Source organism: Pinus tabuliformis, chromosome 3_2 (assembly GCF_031772625.1).
Source record: "Pinus tabuliformis cultivar Carrire ecotype Pingquan chromosome 3_2, CPIR1, whole genome shotgun sequence".
In the NCBI taxonomy this organism is placed as follows: domain Eukaryota; kingdom Viridiplantae; phylum Streptophyta; class Pinopsida; order Pinales; family Pinaceae; genus Pinus; species Pinus tabuliformis.
In genome coordinates, this window is record NC_142302.1 from 142,478,354 (window position 1) to 142,496,333 (window position 17,980).

The window sequence follows — 17,980 nt, forward strand, 5'->3', positions numbered from 1 at the left end:
TTAATTCCTTATTTAAATATTAAAAAAAGGATCAACATTATCTTTGTTCAAGATCAAGTGCTTTTGGTTATAATTCTCTCCTATGGGGCTTTTGTGCATGCCAAAAATTAGAGTTAGGGTTAAAGGTCTATGATCAAACAATGAGCTCATGGTTGTTTAGAATGTAAAAATTTACTATTTGGTCATATATAGGGATATCAAATATAACATAATTTACGACACTTTTGTGCCCAAGAGTACAAGTCATCGGGTTGGATTTTAGCAACTTCATTTGACCATTGCAAGTTATTAGATCTTGAGAACACCAAGCTTGATTAAGTTTGTACTAAACGAATTCTCAATAAGTTTCTAGAGTTTCTTTTGTTTTTACTAACTAAAACAAGGTCCTCATCTAACCATAGAGGATTAAAGTTGGAATTATTGCTTGAAATAATAGTTTGATTAATTATTATCCAAACATTAAAATCTCATAGCAAGAAAATACAATCTTCATTTCTTAGATTGTAAATATCTTGTTTTAAGACATTGTATAGAGAACTTTTATCTAAATGGTTTTCTTATAAAATATTGAATCAATAAACATGAAATAACATATTGCTATATAAATCTTCTTAGCATTATATCTAAAATCTCCACATGATTGTACTCATTGAAAGGATCTTTCATGTGGAGCTTAATGTGATGAAACATGTTCTTTTTAATATAAAGCTATACATCGAATTCCTTTGTGATATGATCTCTTGTTCCATATTGACCACATGGCAAATCTCAGATCGAAGGCTTTGTGAGAAGAGTAATTATGCTAAGGCATTTTTGGAAATGCCTGAACATCACATGACAAATCCTTTTTAGTCACAAACCTTAGATTGTTTCTTCTCCCAAGTTTCAACAAGCAATATAGTATCAATTTCACTCAAGGCCTAACTTAATATAGGCTTTTTGCTCCAGGGAAAGCCATGATAGTTCTAGGAGAGGATTGGGTGTCTCAACTGTCCTATTTATTTTATTTCCTATACCTAATATTAACTTTTCTATTTCTAATTATTGCTCATTTCCCTTTCTTCTTGACTTCTTTTACCTTTTGGACTTTCTTTCTTAATCGAGTGTGGTTTTATGAAATAAGATCTTCATTTACAAATATTTATGACAAATTTAAACTCATTATTTGACTAAATAAGGAATATTTATGGTCTTTAGAGTTCACTTTAAATGAATTCATCTATCTTTATGTTCAAATTATTGAAAAAATTTCACTTTATAAAAAAACTCATAAACCAAGGAGATTATCAAACATTTATATATAAAAGTTAGTTCATGATATTATGAAGGAAGACATTCATAATGCTATAAAGGGAAAACAATGTCTACCTATTTTACGTTTTGGAGTTTTTGGTCAAATTGTGATATTTGTTTAAAATGCATTTTTGATTAGATATATAAATTCAATACCCCTAAAAACCACTTGGACACTTTTTTTTTTTTTGGGGGGGGGGGGGGGGGGCGCGGGCGCGGCAGAAGAAGCTACATGTATATTACATATTGTACAGATAATTTACAATCGTTGCATCATGCTGACCGCAACCCACATTAATCAATACGATGCGTACAACATCCGGCACGAAATTCCGATATACAAGCACGATGATACATAAAGCTGCCGCGCAGCGCCACATATGAGATTCGATCACGGGCGGGGTGTGTGAAAACTGACTTCCCCAACCGTGTGAACTGTGCACTCGTGTGCATAAAAACCACTCGGAAACTTTAATTATGGAGAGTTCACAACTCAAACTTGTTATTCCGAATTCTCAATAAATTTAACAAAAAAATATACCAAACACACTCCAAAACATATGATAAATAAACTAAAACACCCAATGAACTATAAAATTTTTAAATTAATAATTTTACTTCAAAATTAGTACCAAGATAATTTTCACGTGAAATAAATGAAACACATTCAAATTAGATATAAAATTTCAACCATACTTTCAAACTCATAAATAAAATAAGATTTTATTTATGACAAGTGCAGTAGATAACATTTCAAACTAGCTTATTACCAAGGTAGTCAAACTCCCATAAGTAGGCCCAAGAGCTTAGATTCCCCCCAGTTATCGTTTAGCTTAGGTAAGGAATGAACAAAAATAATAAATATAATAATGGAAAATGTTTGATGCATTTAAGAAGTCCCATGTGAACACTATGCACGTCGCTTTCAAAATTCAAAATTCATTCATAATGTTTCTCGAAGCGCGTGCGGACGCGTTACCGTTGCCACTTTTCTTTTAGCGCACGCACAACCGTTGGGAGGAGCCTGCACTCTCTTGTACCGTTGGGGTTCATTTCAAATTTTGAATTTGAAATTTGAAATTTGAAATTTGAAATTGAATTAAAAGACACGTGTCAGCAGCGGAAGAAGCCGAAGTGGATAACGGTCAAACTCTCAGGCTCTCCGACCAAAAGAGTATTTATGAATGCAGAGGTCGACCAATCGACCTTCAATTTCAGCGTTATTTTTTTGGAGGTTGTGGTCAAGGGTTTAAGGTTTGCAGCAACTGAAAGAAGAAGAAGAAGAACGGCGACGAAGAAGAAAACGATTTCACCCGCTGCTGCCCGGACCTTACAGCGGGACTATTTTCTCGCAACAGTTGGTAAGTCTACTCTCTCAGATCTGTAGTTTCTGTGATTTTTCCGAATTTTTGGCTCTTAAATATGTTTAGTTCAGTTGTGGGTTTCTTTCTGTAGTTTTTGCAAAATGAATTTCTGGTAGAAATAGTGTTTGAAAGGAGTAAATTGGGGTTATCTTGGAATGATGGGTGGAATAGTTATTATTTTTTTACCTAAGTTCAAATCTCACTAGTTCAAATCTCATTAATAACATGATGAGCCATCAAAATGTTTAGATGATAATTGCTTACAATATGGTTGTATTAGCTTTGATCTTGGTAAACTCTTAAGTGAATATATCTGTGCTTTAGTATTTGATGATAATAACTCTGTATTTATAAATATTGTTGTATTAGCTTTGATCCTGGTAAACTATTAAGTGAATATATCTGTGCACTGGCCTGGATGTGAACTTTTAAGTGAATATATCTGGATGTGATGTGAACTCTTAAGTGAATATATCTGGATGTGAACTCAAAAGTGAATATATCTGTGCACTGGCCTGGATGTGAGGATATTTGACAAATTTGGGTATTTTCATTTTTTTATTTTTGGGTCAGGAGTTCACTGAATGCGAGAGGGCAACATATTTATTTTAGAATACGTCAACGATGGATTATCACAGTCTTCCCCGCAAGCAGTTGCAGGCCTTATGCAAGAAACACGATATTCCTGCAAACTTGACAAATCTGCAAATGGCGGACTCCCTTGCAGCTCTTTTGAATGTAAGTGAAAAGCACTTTGGTTCGGTTTTCCCTAGTTCTGTGGCTTTTTATTTTTTGGTGTATGTGGGTGATTTAGAACTCTGAAATGGATGCAGTTTGTATTCCATGGACAACTCTGAGTAGAAATGTTAATTTTCATGTTGTTTTTATTTTTGGTAGGTGGAGGCTGCAAAAGGAGGCAAGAAGCAGAGTGCACCAGTGAGAGATAATGAAGAGAAGCCTGTGTTGACTGAGATCTCCAATGTGCCAAAGGTATCCACCAGGTCAAAGAAAGTGGGAAAGGCCATTGAAGAAGAAAAGGTCGAAGAGCCACCACAGTCTACTGACAGTGAAGACGATGGAGGGGCCAAGACTGGGAAAAAAGGGTCAAGAGGCCGCACAAAGGTGGGATTGAAGACTGGCAAAGGAGACGAAGTTGTTGAGGAAGTAGTGAAAACCCGCAGAGGGGTTTCCAGAGAAAAAGCCTCAGTATTTTCTGCACCTGAGGTGAATGTGGAGGCCGAGGAACAGAAGGTGGGTAATAATAATAATAAGAAGAAGAAAGCTTTGGTGAATGAAGTTGTCAAAGAAAAAGTTGAAGAGGCTGTTGAAATAGAGCAGGGCGTGCAGAAGGATCTTGCCCTACAAAATGGAAGAAGAAATACAAGAAATCCTAGAAAGAAAGCTGAAGAAAATGGTGAGGCTGAAGCGACACCGCCTTGTAAAAAAACCGTTAGGACTCGGACTGGTAAGGTCACACACGAAGTGGACAGCCGTTCTGTTGCTGCCAGAAAGTCCTCTGTCAGGGTCTCAGATGGAGATAAAGAAAATATGACAAAAACAACAGAACTGGGTTCCGTCAATGGGAATAAGAAAATGGGAAAGTCACCCATCATAATTGATTTGGTTGATGACAGTGACGAAGAAGAAGAAGAATCAAAAGAGAAAAAGGGTGATCCTTCTGTTGTGTCTCCTGCTGAGAAGGCCGCTGCAGCAGAGCACAAGAAGGAGGGCGAAAAAGTAATGCCTGTTCAGAGAACTTTAAGGGGTCGGCAAGCTAATGCTTCTGTTGTGGAAAACAATGCAAAGCCTTCAGAGTCGTCGAAGGATATGGTCACTCGTAGAGTGCAAAAGGGTGGGAAAAACGAGCTGGTGGGTGAAGCTTGTGTTGAAGAGAGCAAGAGTATTGAAGTTGATGCATCTATTGAAGCTACTCTAAATCCTTCTCAATCCCCAAAACATGTTGCCACTCGCAGAGGGAGAAGGGGTGCACAAAAGGAGGAGGAGCCGGTGAATGCTTGCACTAATAGAAAGGTCAATGTAGCTGATGTTTCTGCCGAAAACCCGTCAGATCCAGTTGGTGCTTCTCTTGAGACCACTACCAATCTTTCTCTGTCCCCTAAACAAATAGTCACTCGCAGAAGTCAAAAGGTTGGGCAAAAGAAGGGGGTAGCAGTGAGTGCTAGTGTGGAAGAGGACAAGATCGATGTAGTTCATGTTTCTGTTGAAGCCACAGCAAATCCAGTTGATGCTTCTCTTGAGGCAACTGCAGATCTTTCCCAATCTCCTAAACAAGTAGTCACTCGCAGAAGTCGAAAGGCTGGGCAAAAGAAAGAGGTAGCAACGAGTACTACTGCAGAGGAGGACAAGGTCAATGTAGTCAATATTTCTGCTAAAGCTACATCAGCAGATCAGATTGAGGCTTCTCTTGAGGCCACCACCAATCTTCCTCAATCACCTAAACAAATAGTGACCCGCAGAAGTCGAAAGGCTGGGCAGACAGAGGAGCTAGCTGTCAGTGCCACTGCTGAAGAGAGTGGGGTCAATGCAGCAAATGTTTCTGTTGAAGCCACAGCAGATCCTTCTGAATCCTTAGATCAAGTGTTCACTCGCAGAGGACGAAGGGGTGGGCAGAAGAATGATGAGAACAAGAATGGGGCTGCAAATCCTGTTCAATCTTCAAAACCAGTAGTTCGATGCAGAGGGAAGAAGGAACTAATGGTCAATGCCAGTGCTGAAGAAGATAGGGTCAGTGCAGCTGATGTTTCAGGATCCTTGAAGCAAGAGGTCGGTTGCAGAGGAAGAAAGGGTGCAAAGAAGGATGAGTTAGTGGTGACTAAGAACGAGGCAGCTAATTCTGAAGCTATTGCTGCAAATCCTTTTCAATCTCCCAAACAAGTAGTCACCCGGAGAGGACGAAAGGGTGGGCAGAATGAAGAGGACAAGGTCAAGACAGCTCATGTCTCTACAGAAGTCACTACAAATTGTGCTGATTTGCCAAAACAAGTTGTCACTCGCAGAGGTAAGGGTGGGCAGAAGGTTGAGTTAATGGTGGCTAAGATGGTTGAAGAGGGAAATAGCAAGGTGGCTAACGTTCCTGTTGAAGTGGTCACCTGCAAAGGGCAAAACGAAGGGCAAAAGGAGTTGGAGGTTGACTTTTGTGTTGAACAGGACAAAACTAATCCTGTTGAGGAAGATGTCAAAGACTGCAGTGATGACCATGAAGCAGTCGAGCCAGATGGGATGGAAAAGATGGCTCATCATAAAAACTCATAGAGGAAAATCCATGGCCCAAAAATAGAAACAAGAAGAACCTGCCGAAAGCAAGGGGCACCTGAGAATGAGGTTCATAAGAAGGCCAACATAGATAAAGCATCCGATGAGAAGCAGAGGCAATCTGGGTCTGACACTAATGCAAAGGAAACTACGCTTACTCAAGATTTACAGAGAAAGGTAGGAGTCTCTAAACCTCGAAAAATCTGTGGAGACCAAGAGAGTGCTGACATTGAGTATCCTCCACAGGAAAAACTAAATGTAAAAGAAAGTCACCAGAAGGCCATGTCTTCACGTAGAACTGCTATAAGAAGAGATATTAAGAAGCCTTCAATGAGAGGAAGCCAGTCTACAATCAATGGGGCTGACCAGAAGGTTGTAGCAGAGAAAGAGTGCAAGGGCCTTGCTCATGAAGATAAGAAAATTGTTCATTTAGATGAAAGTGGAGCACTAGGAGTCATTCTCAAGGAAGAGAATGCACCTATTGTGGATACGGAAGCTGCAGAAATGTCAAGAGAAACAGTCATAATCCAGACACTGCCAAGTCAGTGTGATGAATATGAAAATAAGCCTGAAAAACCTGCTGAGGATACTGCTTCTGTGAAAGATGGCAGCCATATGGATGAGAGAACAAATATAGAGGATGAAGAGGAAGCGGATGCAGCTACCACTGAGAAACTGGTTTCAGTACCCATGGATGAGGAGACAATTTTCAAGGAATCTGCAGTTGGAATAGAAGAGATGAAAATTCATGATGAAGAGCAACAGATCATCAAGCTGGTAGCAGCAACAGATACTACTGTTATGAAAGATGCCATCCATATGGATGACGGAATAAATATGCAGGATGAAAAAGGAGCAGATGCAGCTACCAGTGAGAAACTGGGTTCAGTACCCATGGATAGTGAGGCAAATTTGAAGGAATCTACAATTGAAATAGAAGAAACGAAAATTCATGATGAAGAGCAGGTAGCACCCACAGATGAATGCAGGTATGAAAGTGAGTTTGGATATCCAAAGTATGTGGAAAAAGACTCAGAACCAGAGTTAACAGAGGGTTACAAGCCAAAGTCAATTGAAGGTGGGAATTACATTAAACAGCACCAGTCTGTGATTGAAGTGCCTTCAATCATTCAAGTGGAAGACAGGCTTGACAGTTCATCATTGACACAGCAAACGGAAAATGTAGAAACTCAACAGTTTGAGATTTTATCACAAGTTAAATTCTCTGGTGCTGAGAAAAAATCCTCCATTGGGTTCGAAGAAGGAAGCCCAGTTAAGGAGAGCTTCAAAAATTTGCTTGCTGAATCTGGATTAGGTGCGCTAGAAGTTCATGACCTAGAAGCTCATCTTCAAGCAGCAGATATTGCATCTCTAAATGCTGAGAATGTGGAAGTACAAGAATCTGAATTTTTGGTTCATGTTGAGCATACTAACCAGGAAAACCTAGTTGATGTGAGTCACATAGAAGGACACGTGGTTGAAGAGAGATTTGAAGTCCTGCAAGTTGATTCTCATTTTATATACAACCAGGAAATCCAAGACAGTTTTTCCTGGCAGTGAAGATGAGATGACTAAAAGAGATCAATTCAGAGAGAAATCAGAGAATATGCATATCAGCCTGTCCTGTACTCATGAAACTGAGAAAGTTATAGAGAATAAATATTTTGTTGATGGATAAAGTTTAACTTATACAGATGTAGATTCTCTGGATGATAGCTTATCTAATTGTTATGAGTCTGATAGCCACCAAGTATATGTAGGACATGGAATTTTCCCGGATGCATCCCGTCTGCAAGAAGAAGATAAAGAAGGTAAGATATCTTACAATGATTTTCATATCATTGACCAGAGTGATGTAAAGGAGAAGAATTCAGTTTTAAATGCATGTGTGCAAATTAATTACTTAATAATGAAAAATATGGTGTGGAAGAGAAGATTCCCGTTTCAAATATAGATTTGCAAATTGATAGTTCAATTCTTGCAGATACAGATTATGAAGATGAATCTGATGAAGAAACTGCCGATGAAGATGACTCGGATGAAGAGAAGATTGCAGATTCAATTGCAGGTATGCAAAATGGAAATTTGCTAGTAAATTATCAAACTGATGAAAATGGTTGGTTGACTCTGGTAGTCGGCTGCAAAATAATAATCTTCTTTTGAAAGATAAAATAATGATCAAGAGTCAAGTGAAACAGAGAATAGCGAAGAAAGTGAATGGACTTGGTTTTTACTTGACAATATCATCAAATTGAATCAATATAATGCAGCAGCAACCAAGAATTTGAATAAACAAAAATATTAATTGACCAGAGTGACGTAAAAGAGAAGAATTCAGTTTTAGATGTATGTCTGCAAATTAATTAGTTGCTTCTTAAGTAATCAAAAATATGGCGTGGAAGAAAAGATTCCAGTTTCAAATATAGATTTGCAAATTGATAGTCCACTGTCTTGCAGAGACAGATGATGAAGATGAATCGCATGATTTGGACATCGCCGAAGAAACTGCCGATGGAGATAAGACTGTAGATTCAATTGCTGGTAAATTATCGAACTGATGAAAATTGGTTATTTGACTCTGGTAGTGGGCTGCAAAATAATAATTTATTTTTTTGAAGATGAAATAATGAACAAGTTTCAAGTCAATCAGACAATAGCGCAGAATGTGAATGGACTTGATTTTACTTGACAAATTTCATCGGATTGAATAAACAACCAAGAATTTGAATAAATAAAACAAGTAATTGACTGTAGATTCAATTGCAGGTATGCAAAATGGCAATTTGCTAGTAAATTGGTTATTTGACTCTGGTAGTAGGCTGCAAAATAATAATTTTCTTTTTGAAGATGAAATAATGGACAGGATTCAAGTGAATAAGACAGTAGCGAAGAATGTGAATGGACTTAATTTTAGTTGACAAATCTCGTCAAATTGTATAAACAACAAAGAATTTGAATAAACAAAATAAGTAATTGACCAGAATGTAAAAAAGAAGAATCCAGTTTTACATGTATGTCTGCAAATTAATTACTCGCTTTTAAAGTAATGAAAAATATGGTGTGGAAGAGAAGATTCCAGTTTCAAATATAGATTCTTGCACTTCTTGCAGAGACTGACGATGAAGGTGAATCGGATGAAGAAACTACAGGTGAAGATGAATCGGATGAAGAAACTGCCGATGAAGATGAATTGGATGAAGAAATTGCCTATGAAGTGAAGATTGCAGATTCAATTGCAGGTATGTAAAATGGCAATCTGCTAGTAAATTATCAAACTGATGAAAATTGGTGAGTTGACTCTGGTAGTAGGTTGCAAAATAAAATTTTGTTTCTGAAGATGAAATAACTATCAAGAGTCAAGTGGATCATCAGGGAATACGGAAGAATGTGAATGGAGTTAATTGGATCAATAAATTTCGGCAGCAACCAAGAATTTGAATAAACAAGATTATTAATTAACCAGAGTGATGTAAAATAGAAGAATCCAGTTTTAGATGTATGTCTGCAAATTAATTACTCGCTTCTTAGCTAATGGAAAATATGGTGTGGAAGGGAAGATTCCAGTTTCAGCTGTAGATTTGCAAATTGACAGTGCATTTCTTGCAGAGACAGACAATGAAGGTGAATCGGATGATGAAACTGCCGATGAAGATGAATCGGATGAAGAAACTGCCGATGAAGAGAATATTGCAGGTATGCAAAATGGCAATTTGCTAGTTAATTATCAAACTGATGAAAATTGATTAGTTGACTCTGGTAGTAGGTTGCAAATATATTTTTTTGGTCTTCTGAGGATGAAATAATGATCAAGAGTCAAATGAATCAGGCAATAGGGAAGAATGTGAATGGACTTAATTTTACTTGAAAAATCCCATCAAATTGGATCAATAGATTTCAACTGCGACCAAGAATTTGAATAAATAACATTATTAACTGACCAGAGTGATGTAAAAGAGAAGAATCCAGTTTTAGATGTCTGTCTGCAAATTAATTACTTGCTTCTTAAGTAATGAAATATATGGCGTGGAAGAGAAATTTCCAGTTTCAATATAGATTTGCAAATTGATAATCCACTTCTTGCTGATACAGATGATGGAGATGAATCACATGACTTCAACATTGCTAAAGAAACTGCCGATGAAGAGAAGATTGCAGATTCCATTGCAGGTATGCAAAATGGCCATGTGCTGGTAAAGTATTAAACTGATGAGAATTGGTTAGTTTGCAAAATAACAAGTTTCTTTTTAAAGATGAACCAGACAATAATGAAGAATGTGAGTGGACTTTATTTTACTTCTCAAATCTCATAAAGCTGAATCAATGGATTTCAGCAGCAACCAAGAATTTGAATGAACATGATTGTTAATGCAGGTAATTGGAATGAGCGTGATCGATCTGAACTTCTCCGTGAGAAACAAGATCTGGAAATTTTACCACAGCAGGCATCATCCAGTGAAGTTCGAGATGGTGAAGAATGCACCATACAGTACATTTCAGCTACTTCTGTTCAGGAAAATCCCATCTCACTCGTTAATAATTCAGAAGCAATTGAAAGATATCAAGATCATGTAGTTGAAAAAGAAGAGCAAATTGAACAGGTTTCCAAAAGTGAAACTCACGATGATGAAGAACGAATATCACATAAGAATTATAACAGTAGCCAGAATGATGGCTGTCCCATGTCTGATGCAGTTTCTTTGAAAGTTGGAGATCATCAACTGATTCATTCATCATACGATGAACCTCAAGAAGCTTATGAGAATATTCAAGTTTCAGATGTTGGTCTGCAACCTCATAACTCAGCTATTGAGGATGAAGTTCATGAAGACAAATTTCATTATTCAGACAATGACAAACAGTTTTATGGCCTTGATGAATTGGACAGTGTCTGTAGTGTGTCTGAGCCAATGCCTAGTGTTTCCCAGCATGCAGGTGAGTCATCTGATTACAAGGTTGATGGGATTCATGTCCACACAGAAATAGAGAGCGATATTTCTAAGGAGCAATTAAGCTGTCCATGCAATTATAAAGAAACAGAACCAGACACGGCTGAGGAGATTGTTGATTCTTCAAACAGTTTTGAAGGCAGTATTGATGTGTTCACTAGTTTGGGTATGCCTTGACTCTGTTCTAGTTCCCCTAGTATTAAGATTAATGATGTGTTCCCTCTGCTATAATGATTTCAGTACTCCATTAAACAAGCCCGACCTTACCGACAGTAATGATGTGTTCCTTGTTCAGGTATGGATGAATCTGTTTTTGAAAAAGAAGTCACGGTTGAGGAGACTGTTCACACTAAAATCAATTCTGAAGACAGTACTGATTTGTTCCCTTGTTCAGGTATTATTCTTCAAGAAAAAAGATGGGTTTCCTCTGTATTTATAGTAATGATGTGTTTTCTCCACATTAACAAGTCTTTTACTCCATCAAACACAACCCAGATAATAATGATATGTTCCCTTGTTCAGGTATAACTGATTCTATTCTTGAAACAGAAGCAGACATTTCAATCGATTTTGTAGACTGTAACAATGTGTTCCCTCATCAAGGTATGTATGATTTTGTTCCAGATAAAAGATGGACTGTCTCAGTAATGATAGTACTGATGTGTTGTTCCCTCTGATGTAATGACTCTGGTACTCTTTTAAACAAGCCCAAACCTACAGACACTAATGACATGTTTCTTTGTTCAGGAATGGATGATTCTGTACTAGACAAACTCCTAGAGAGTCTTACAAAAGAGGCCTGTAAGCAGGAAATGCCCCAGTTAAATACTTCGTTGAAGACCCCTGAGGTTACTGACGGATATAATATATCTCCCTGTTTAGTCACTTTGTTCGGACTGGAATATAGTACTGCATCCAAAAAGCCAGAGCTTGGACACTATGACGTGGAAGAGAAGATTCCAGTTTCAAATGTAGATTTGGCAAATAGTCCACTGCTAGGAGACATAGATAATGAAGATGAATCACATGATTTGGACATTGCTGAAGAAACTGCCGATGAAGAGCAGATTGCAGATTCAGTTGGAGGTAAGCAAAAAGGTAATTTGTTAGTAGAGGATCAAGTTGATGAAAATCAGTCAGTTGACTCTGGTAGTAGTTTGCAAAATGATAATGTGCTTTTTGAACACGAAGCTAATAAGGGAGAATCAAATGAGTTTCCAAAATACCAAGAATGTGCTACTATGAAGAATGTTTTTGTTTCAAATGGAATTTTAATTGTAAAATCTTGTCAAGCTCAATCAATGGGTTTCAGCAGTAATCAAGGATTTGAAGGTTTAGAATTAAATCTTGATGCAGGCAATTGGAGTGAGGGGGATCAAATTGAACTTATCCTTGAGAAGCAAGTTCTAGAAGGTCCAGTGCAGCAGACATCAAACAGTGAAGCTCAAGCTGATGAAGAATGCAGTAAAGAGTATCTTCAGGAAAATCCCATATCACTTGTTAATGATGAAGGTTTAGAGGATGAATTGAATGATTCAAAAACCACTGAAGGGTATCAGGTCTCTGTAGTTGAAAAAGAAGAGCAAATTGAACAGTTTTCCAAGAGTGAAACTCAGAATGCTCAAGAAACTGTATCTCCTAAGAACTACAATGAAGCTCATGAAATCAAGTCTTATTTTTCAGACAAAAGCAAAGTGTGTTTTGGCCTTGATGAGTTGAATGGTCCTCAAAAGGAGGAAGATGACAGCCAACAGATTTATGAGAATGAAGCTTATGAAGGTGAATCAATGGATTGTGGCAACACTCCAGAATTAAAAAATAAGCTTCAATTTGATGCAGACAATTTGAATGGTGCTCATCAATTCGAACTCCTGCCAAAGGCTTTGTCTCTAGAAAATCTGTCACAGCTGGCATCATATAGTGAAGGTCAAGAGCCTGGGGAATGCAGTGAAGAGGAGCTTTTAGTTCTAAATGATGTTCAGCAAAGTCACATCTCACTGGTTAATGGTGAAGCTCAAGAAGATAAATTGAGTGATCCCAAAACTAGCGAAGGATTTCATGACTCTGTATATCAAAGAGAGGAGCATTATGAACTTGCTTCAATGGCTGAAACTCAGGATGTTGAAGAAAATGATGGCTCTCCTGATGCAGTTTGGATGAAAGTGCAAAATCCTGAACAGGTAGATATGTCCAATGAACTTCAAGGAACATATGAGAACATTCAAGCTTCAGAGTTCTGTCTGCAATATTGTAACTCAGCTACAAAGGATGAAGTGCATCAAGACAACTTTTCAGACAATGGAAATGAGTTTTATAACCTCAATGAGTTGTATGGTTCAACTCCTCAAAAGGAGGAAGATGTAGTTGAGCAGATCACCAAGAATGTTCAAATTCCCTTAACAGATGGTGATCAAGTGGAACATGGATCTTACAATGTAGCTGTGGAAAAGAATGAAGTTGAAGATGAAGCATATCAGGAAAGCATTAGTATTGTTGATGGCATAACTGATGCAAGTCCAATTAAAGAAATTTTTTTTGATATGGACAACCATGGAAAACATGAGGGATTCATTGCCCCTGACAAAATTGAGGGAAAAGAGGATGACCAGGAAGAACAATCTATACAGAACGGAGCTGAAGAGACACAAGAATTCAAAGTTGGAGAAAATATACAACTTGTGAAAGTAGACACAGTGGCCAGCAACCAGGAACCTTCTAACATGGATACTCCATTGAAGATGCCTATGCTTACAAAAGGCCTTGATATATCTCCTTGCTTGAATTCTTTGTTTGGACTGGACTTTAGTGATCCATTAGATAAGCCCAAGCTTATGGAGAGTAATGATGCATTATTTTGTTCAGGTATTGATGATTCTCTTCCAGAAAATATCTCAGAGATTGTTACAGAAGCTGCCTGCAAGCAGGAACTTTACCAATTGGATAATCCTTTGAAGACCCCTGAGGTTACAGAGGGATATAATATAGCTGTGGAAAAGAATGAAGTTGAAGATGGAGCATGCCAGGAAAGAATTAGAGAACAATTGTTTGCTATGGACAACAACGGGAAACATGAGGGATTCATTGCCCCTGCCAAAATTGAGGGAAACAATGGCCAGGAAGCTGGAGAAAATATACAGATTGTGGTGAGCAAGCAGGAACCTTCCCAATTGGATACTCCGTTGAAGAACCTTGAGGTTACGGAGGGATATAATATATCTCCTTGTTTAAGCACCTTATTTGGCCTGGACTCCAGTATTCCATCCAAAAGTTCAGAACTTAGAAAAATTTACAATATATCCCCTTGTTTAAGTATGAATGAATCTCTTCTAGAAGACAAGGATGTGTGTCAAAGAGAATTGGCTTGCAATCAGCAACTTTCCCTGGATAAGCCATTGAAGAGGCTTGAACATGCTGAGGGACCCGAATATGATACCCCAGTGAAAAAGCTTGAGCTTATAGAAAAAGATGTGACCACAGAGACTGAATATTTGTCACCACATGTCCCACTTGGAGACCATGTGTCTGTCATGGAGAAGGATGCTACGGTTTTGGAAGGGACAGAGCATTCTGAAAGTATTCTCCTCACAGAAAATCCTGTAGAATCTGGAGAAGTAGCTGAGGGTTCTACTATTTTGGCTGATATGAATGTTCCTAGTAAAGGGGATTCAAAAAGCACCAAACTTGTAGACAGAATACTGACTTTGAGCAATAGATTGCAAACTTTGCAATTGGACTTACAAGGACAACTGCCAGAGTCATTCTATGCTACGCCTTCCAGAAGGCCCATGAATTCAAAACGTAATGGAACCACAGAGAAAACCAGAGATACCATTTCTGTTTACAGGCCAAGGCAATCCATAGGAAGTGATGAGGCTATGCACAGTTCATTGAAGGAGAGTCGTGCTGAGCTGGTGGGACAACTTAGTTTATGGAAGGTACAGAATCTACACAAAGAAAATGAAATAGCAGCAAAGGATTCTGAAAAGGTAAGCTAAATTATGTATGAACTTCATATTTTTCCATCTTCTTTATCAGATTCATCTTAAGGAACATAGTACACAGTTGGTGCACTGTATGTATGACATTTTTTCATTTTTTCTTTTCAGGAGATAAGTAAACAATTTGTTTCATAGAATTTGTCATCACCTGCACTGGAACAGAGGATGGAATCCTTGGACACACCACTGAAGATGCTTGGACATACTGAGGGCCATGATATATCTCATTTCTTGTACACATTATTTGGACCAAAATGTAGTACTCCATTGACAAATCGTGAGCTTACAGAAGTTACTGGCACACCATTTGAAAATGCTCTGCAGCCGCCATTAGTGACTGAATCAGGGTCACCAGGGGCCTCACTTGGACACCACGTGTCTCTCATGGACACTGATGTTAGGGTGTTTGAAGAGACAGAGCAGTCACAATTGATGCAATTGACCATGCAAGAACAACTGCCAGAGTTATGCTATGTTACACCTTCCAGGAAACCGATGAATTCCGAAGGTACCGGAAGTGAAAAGACAACCAGAGATGCCGTATCTGGCAATCCAAGACAATCCGTAGAAAGTGATAAGGCCATTCGCAGCTCTATGAAGGAGAATACTACTGATCTGGCACAACTTAGTTTACGGAATCTACGGAATCTATACAAGGAAAGTGAAACAAAAGCAAAGGATTCTGAGAAGGTAAGCAAAACATTTTTAACTTTTACATGTGTTTTCCATAAGGCAGTTCGTTTTGTGTGTATGTGTGTGACATTTGTACATATTTTCTGTTCAGGTAATGAGTAAACTATCTACTCTACAGAGTTTGTCATCAAATGCACTGGAGCAGAGGTTGGAATCCCTGGATACACCATTGAAGACGCTTGAGCATACTGAGGGCCATGACATATCTCCTTGCTTGTACACCTTATTTGGACCAGAATATAATACCCCATTGGAAAAGCCCGAGCTTAAAGAAAATAACGATATGTCGCCTTGTTTGCAAGTTCTGTTTGGAGAAGAATATGGGGATGTTACTGGCACATCATTTGAAGATGCTCTGCAGCAGCCATTGGTGAATGAACCAGAAGTCTCCCTTGGATACAATGTGCCTCTCGTGGACAAGGATGCTAGTGTTGTCGAAGGGACAGAACAGTCAAAGTGTACGCAATTGGACTTACAAGGACAACTGCCAGCGCAGCAGCCATCAGTGCCTGGACCAGAGCCACTAGAGGTCCAATTTGGATACCAGTCTCTTATGGATAAAAATGTCAGTGTTTCTGAAGAAACAGAGCAGTCAAAACGTATGCAGTTGGACTTACAAGGACAACTGCAGGAGTTGTCCTATGTTACGCCTTCCAGGAGACAGATGACTTCAAAAGGTATTGGAAGTGCAAGGAAAACCAGAGATCCCATGTCTGTGAACAGGCCAAGGCCATCCAGCTCTATGAAGGAGAATCCTAATGACTTGGCGCAACTTAGTTTACGTCAGCTCCGGAATCTATACAAGGAAAAGGAAACAAAAGCAAAAGATTCTGAAAAGGTAAGCAAAATGTTGTTACAACTTTTTACTTTTGCATGTATTTCCAGAATCGGCCTAAGGCACGTAGAGTGCAGTTGGCACTGTGTATGACATTTGTATGTTTCTGCTGTTCCAGGTACTGAGTAAGCGACCTGCTCTGCAGAACTTGTCATCAAATGCACTGGAACAAAGGCTAGAATCTGTGGGCTATAGTCCACGACCCTTTCCATCAGAGAGGAGATTCCAAATTCTCGAAGAAGACTGTAGTTAGAGGCCTAGGCTTGTTAGGTAACAACTTGTTCCTTCAAGCGCCTGGTAGTTCTACTTTATAACCTTAAGACGTTTAACCATTTATAAACAAACAATGTTGAAGTCACATATTCTGCTTTTAATATGCAGAAACAGTGGTGGCTTGTAAAATTAGATGCCTGTATTTGCTTCTCTGATTCTATCATTTGTTGTTTAACATCTAACCATATAGATTTCAAAATTCAGTGTACAATACTCTAATTTGCTTTGTAAATTTTTCTTCATGGTAGGCAATATGAAGTCACATGTGATTATTTATACTGTTCTTTATCACTTAACTTAACATCGTAGCTTCTATGGTTTGTCACTTAACATCGTACTATAGATTTCAGAAATAAATGTAGAAAACTTTAGCTTGCGCTCTCTCTCTATATATTAATGGTAGGCAAGTTGCAAGTTACGTTTAACCGTTCTTTTCTTTGTATATGCCTTTCTAGAACTGTTACTTGGAAATCTTACTATATAAATTTCAAAATTCAGTTTACAGCACTCTAGTTTTCTGTCCATATAAATATTCTCGTCTTAAGTCAGGGGTGATGAATTTTGTGAAAATTTTATGGGATTTTTGGATTCTAAAAATTTCTGTTTAATTACAGTTAGAATTGACAAGGAAAAATGAGTTGTTGGCGTATATGTAGATTTATAATTTGAAGCATGTAGGTGCATGTATTGTAGAAATAAGTGCATACTTAAACCAATAGTAATAATAATGATTATCTCTTTGTGCAAGGTTATGATTAACTTTTCACAAATGTTGATTTATTTTACAAGAGCATGTTTTTAATCGTACAGCTTTAAAATGGTATCACAGATGTAAATTATTGGAAGATAGACTTTCATCACTTGGTGTTGTTTAAATCTGATATGTTTTGCAGTTTTTTAAACTTGATATGTTTTGAAGTTTTTGATGGGAAATGTAGTAATTTTTTTTTTTCAAATTTTGATTGTTGTTTAAAATAAGTTTTTGACTGCATATAGATTCAGCACTTTGAAAAATCTCTGGGCATATAGATTCAGCACTTTGAAAAATCTCTGGGGCATATAGATTCAGCACCTTGTATTTTCCCTTATTGTACCACTTCTTTTAAATGACCACCATCAACGTCAACAACAAGCACATCATAGGAAGAATCATCTACATTAAATTAGTGTCTCCACATCAATGATATAACATGGTTCTACCTTAATAAATGAATGGTTACACTAGCATACAACTATTATCACAATCTATTTTCATTTTTTATATTATATTATATATTTTTTTAATATAATTTTATTTTTTCTTTC

The 17,980-nt window shown here is 37.7% G+C and overlaps 4 protein-coding genes across 5 annotated transcripts; all 4 read left to right on the forward strand.

Annotated features, from left to right (window-relative positions):
* The first annotated feature begins 2,499 nt into the window (after window positions 1-2,499).
* On the forward strand, window positions 2,500-5,936 carry LOC149180225 (uncharacterized). The gene is made up of 3 exons (XM_089415972.1): window positions 2,500-2,654; window positions 3,231-3,395; window positions 3,555-5,936. Exons 2-3 carry the CDS (start codon window positions 3,282-3,284, stop codon window positions 5,928-5,930), a joined length of 2,490 nt encoding a protein of 829 aa, XP_089272098.1. The 5' UTR covers window positions 2,500-2,654; window positions 3,231-3,281; the 3' UTR covers window positions 5,931-5,936.
* A 1,671-nt stretch (window positions 5,937-7,607) lies between these two features.
* On the forward strand, window positions 7,608-10,503 carry LOC149180226 (uncharacterized). 2 transcript variants are annotated; one of them, XM_089415974.1, is made up of 7 exons: window positions 7,608-7,741; window positions 7,915-7,998; window positions 8,388-8,471; window positions 9,041-9,169; window positions 9,537-9,623; window positions 10,020-10,097; window positions 10,302-10,503. In XM_089415974.1, exons 5-7 carry the CDS (start codon window positions 9,546-9,548, stop codon window positions 10,500-10,502), a joined length of 357 nt encoding a protein of 118 aa, XP_089272100.1. In that variant the 5' UTR covers window positions 7,608-7,741; window positions 7,915-7,998; window positions 8,388-8,471; window positions 9,041-9,169; window positions 9,537-9,545; the 3' UTR covers window position 10,503. The 2 variants fall into 2 exon arrangements, with proteins under 2 accessions (XP_089272100.1, XP_089272101.1); XM_089415975.1 differs by having other exon boundaries at window positions 9,071-9,169.
* On the forward strand, window positions 10,503-15,009 carry LOC149180227 (uncharacterized). The gene is made up of 5 exons (XM_089413813.1): window positions 10,503-11,042; window positions 11,172-11,270; window positions 11,399-11,479; window positions 11,624-14,862; window positions 14,983-15,009. The coding sequence occupies exons 1-5, from the start codon at window positions 10,610-10,612 to the stop codon at window positions 15,007-15,009; spliced, it is 3,879 nt and encodes a 1,292-aa protein (XP_089269939.1). The 5' UTR covers window positions 10,503-10,609.
* Window positions 14,965-16,947, forward strand: LOC149180228 (uncharacterized). The gene is made up of 3 exons (XM_089415973.1): window positions 14,965-15,564; window positions 15,659-16,405; window positions 16,521-16,947. Exons 1-3 carry the CDS (start codon window positions 15,040-15,042, stop codon window positions 16,653-16,655), a joined length of 1,407 nt encoding a protein of 468 aa, XP_089272099.1. The 5' UTR covers window positions 14,965-15,039; the 3' UTR covers window positions 16,656-16,947.
* The last annotated feature ends 1,033 nt before the right edge of the window (window positions 16,948-17,980 follow it).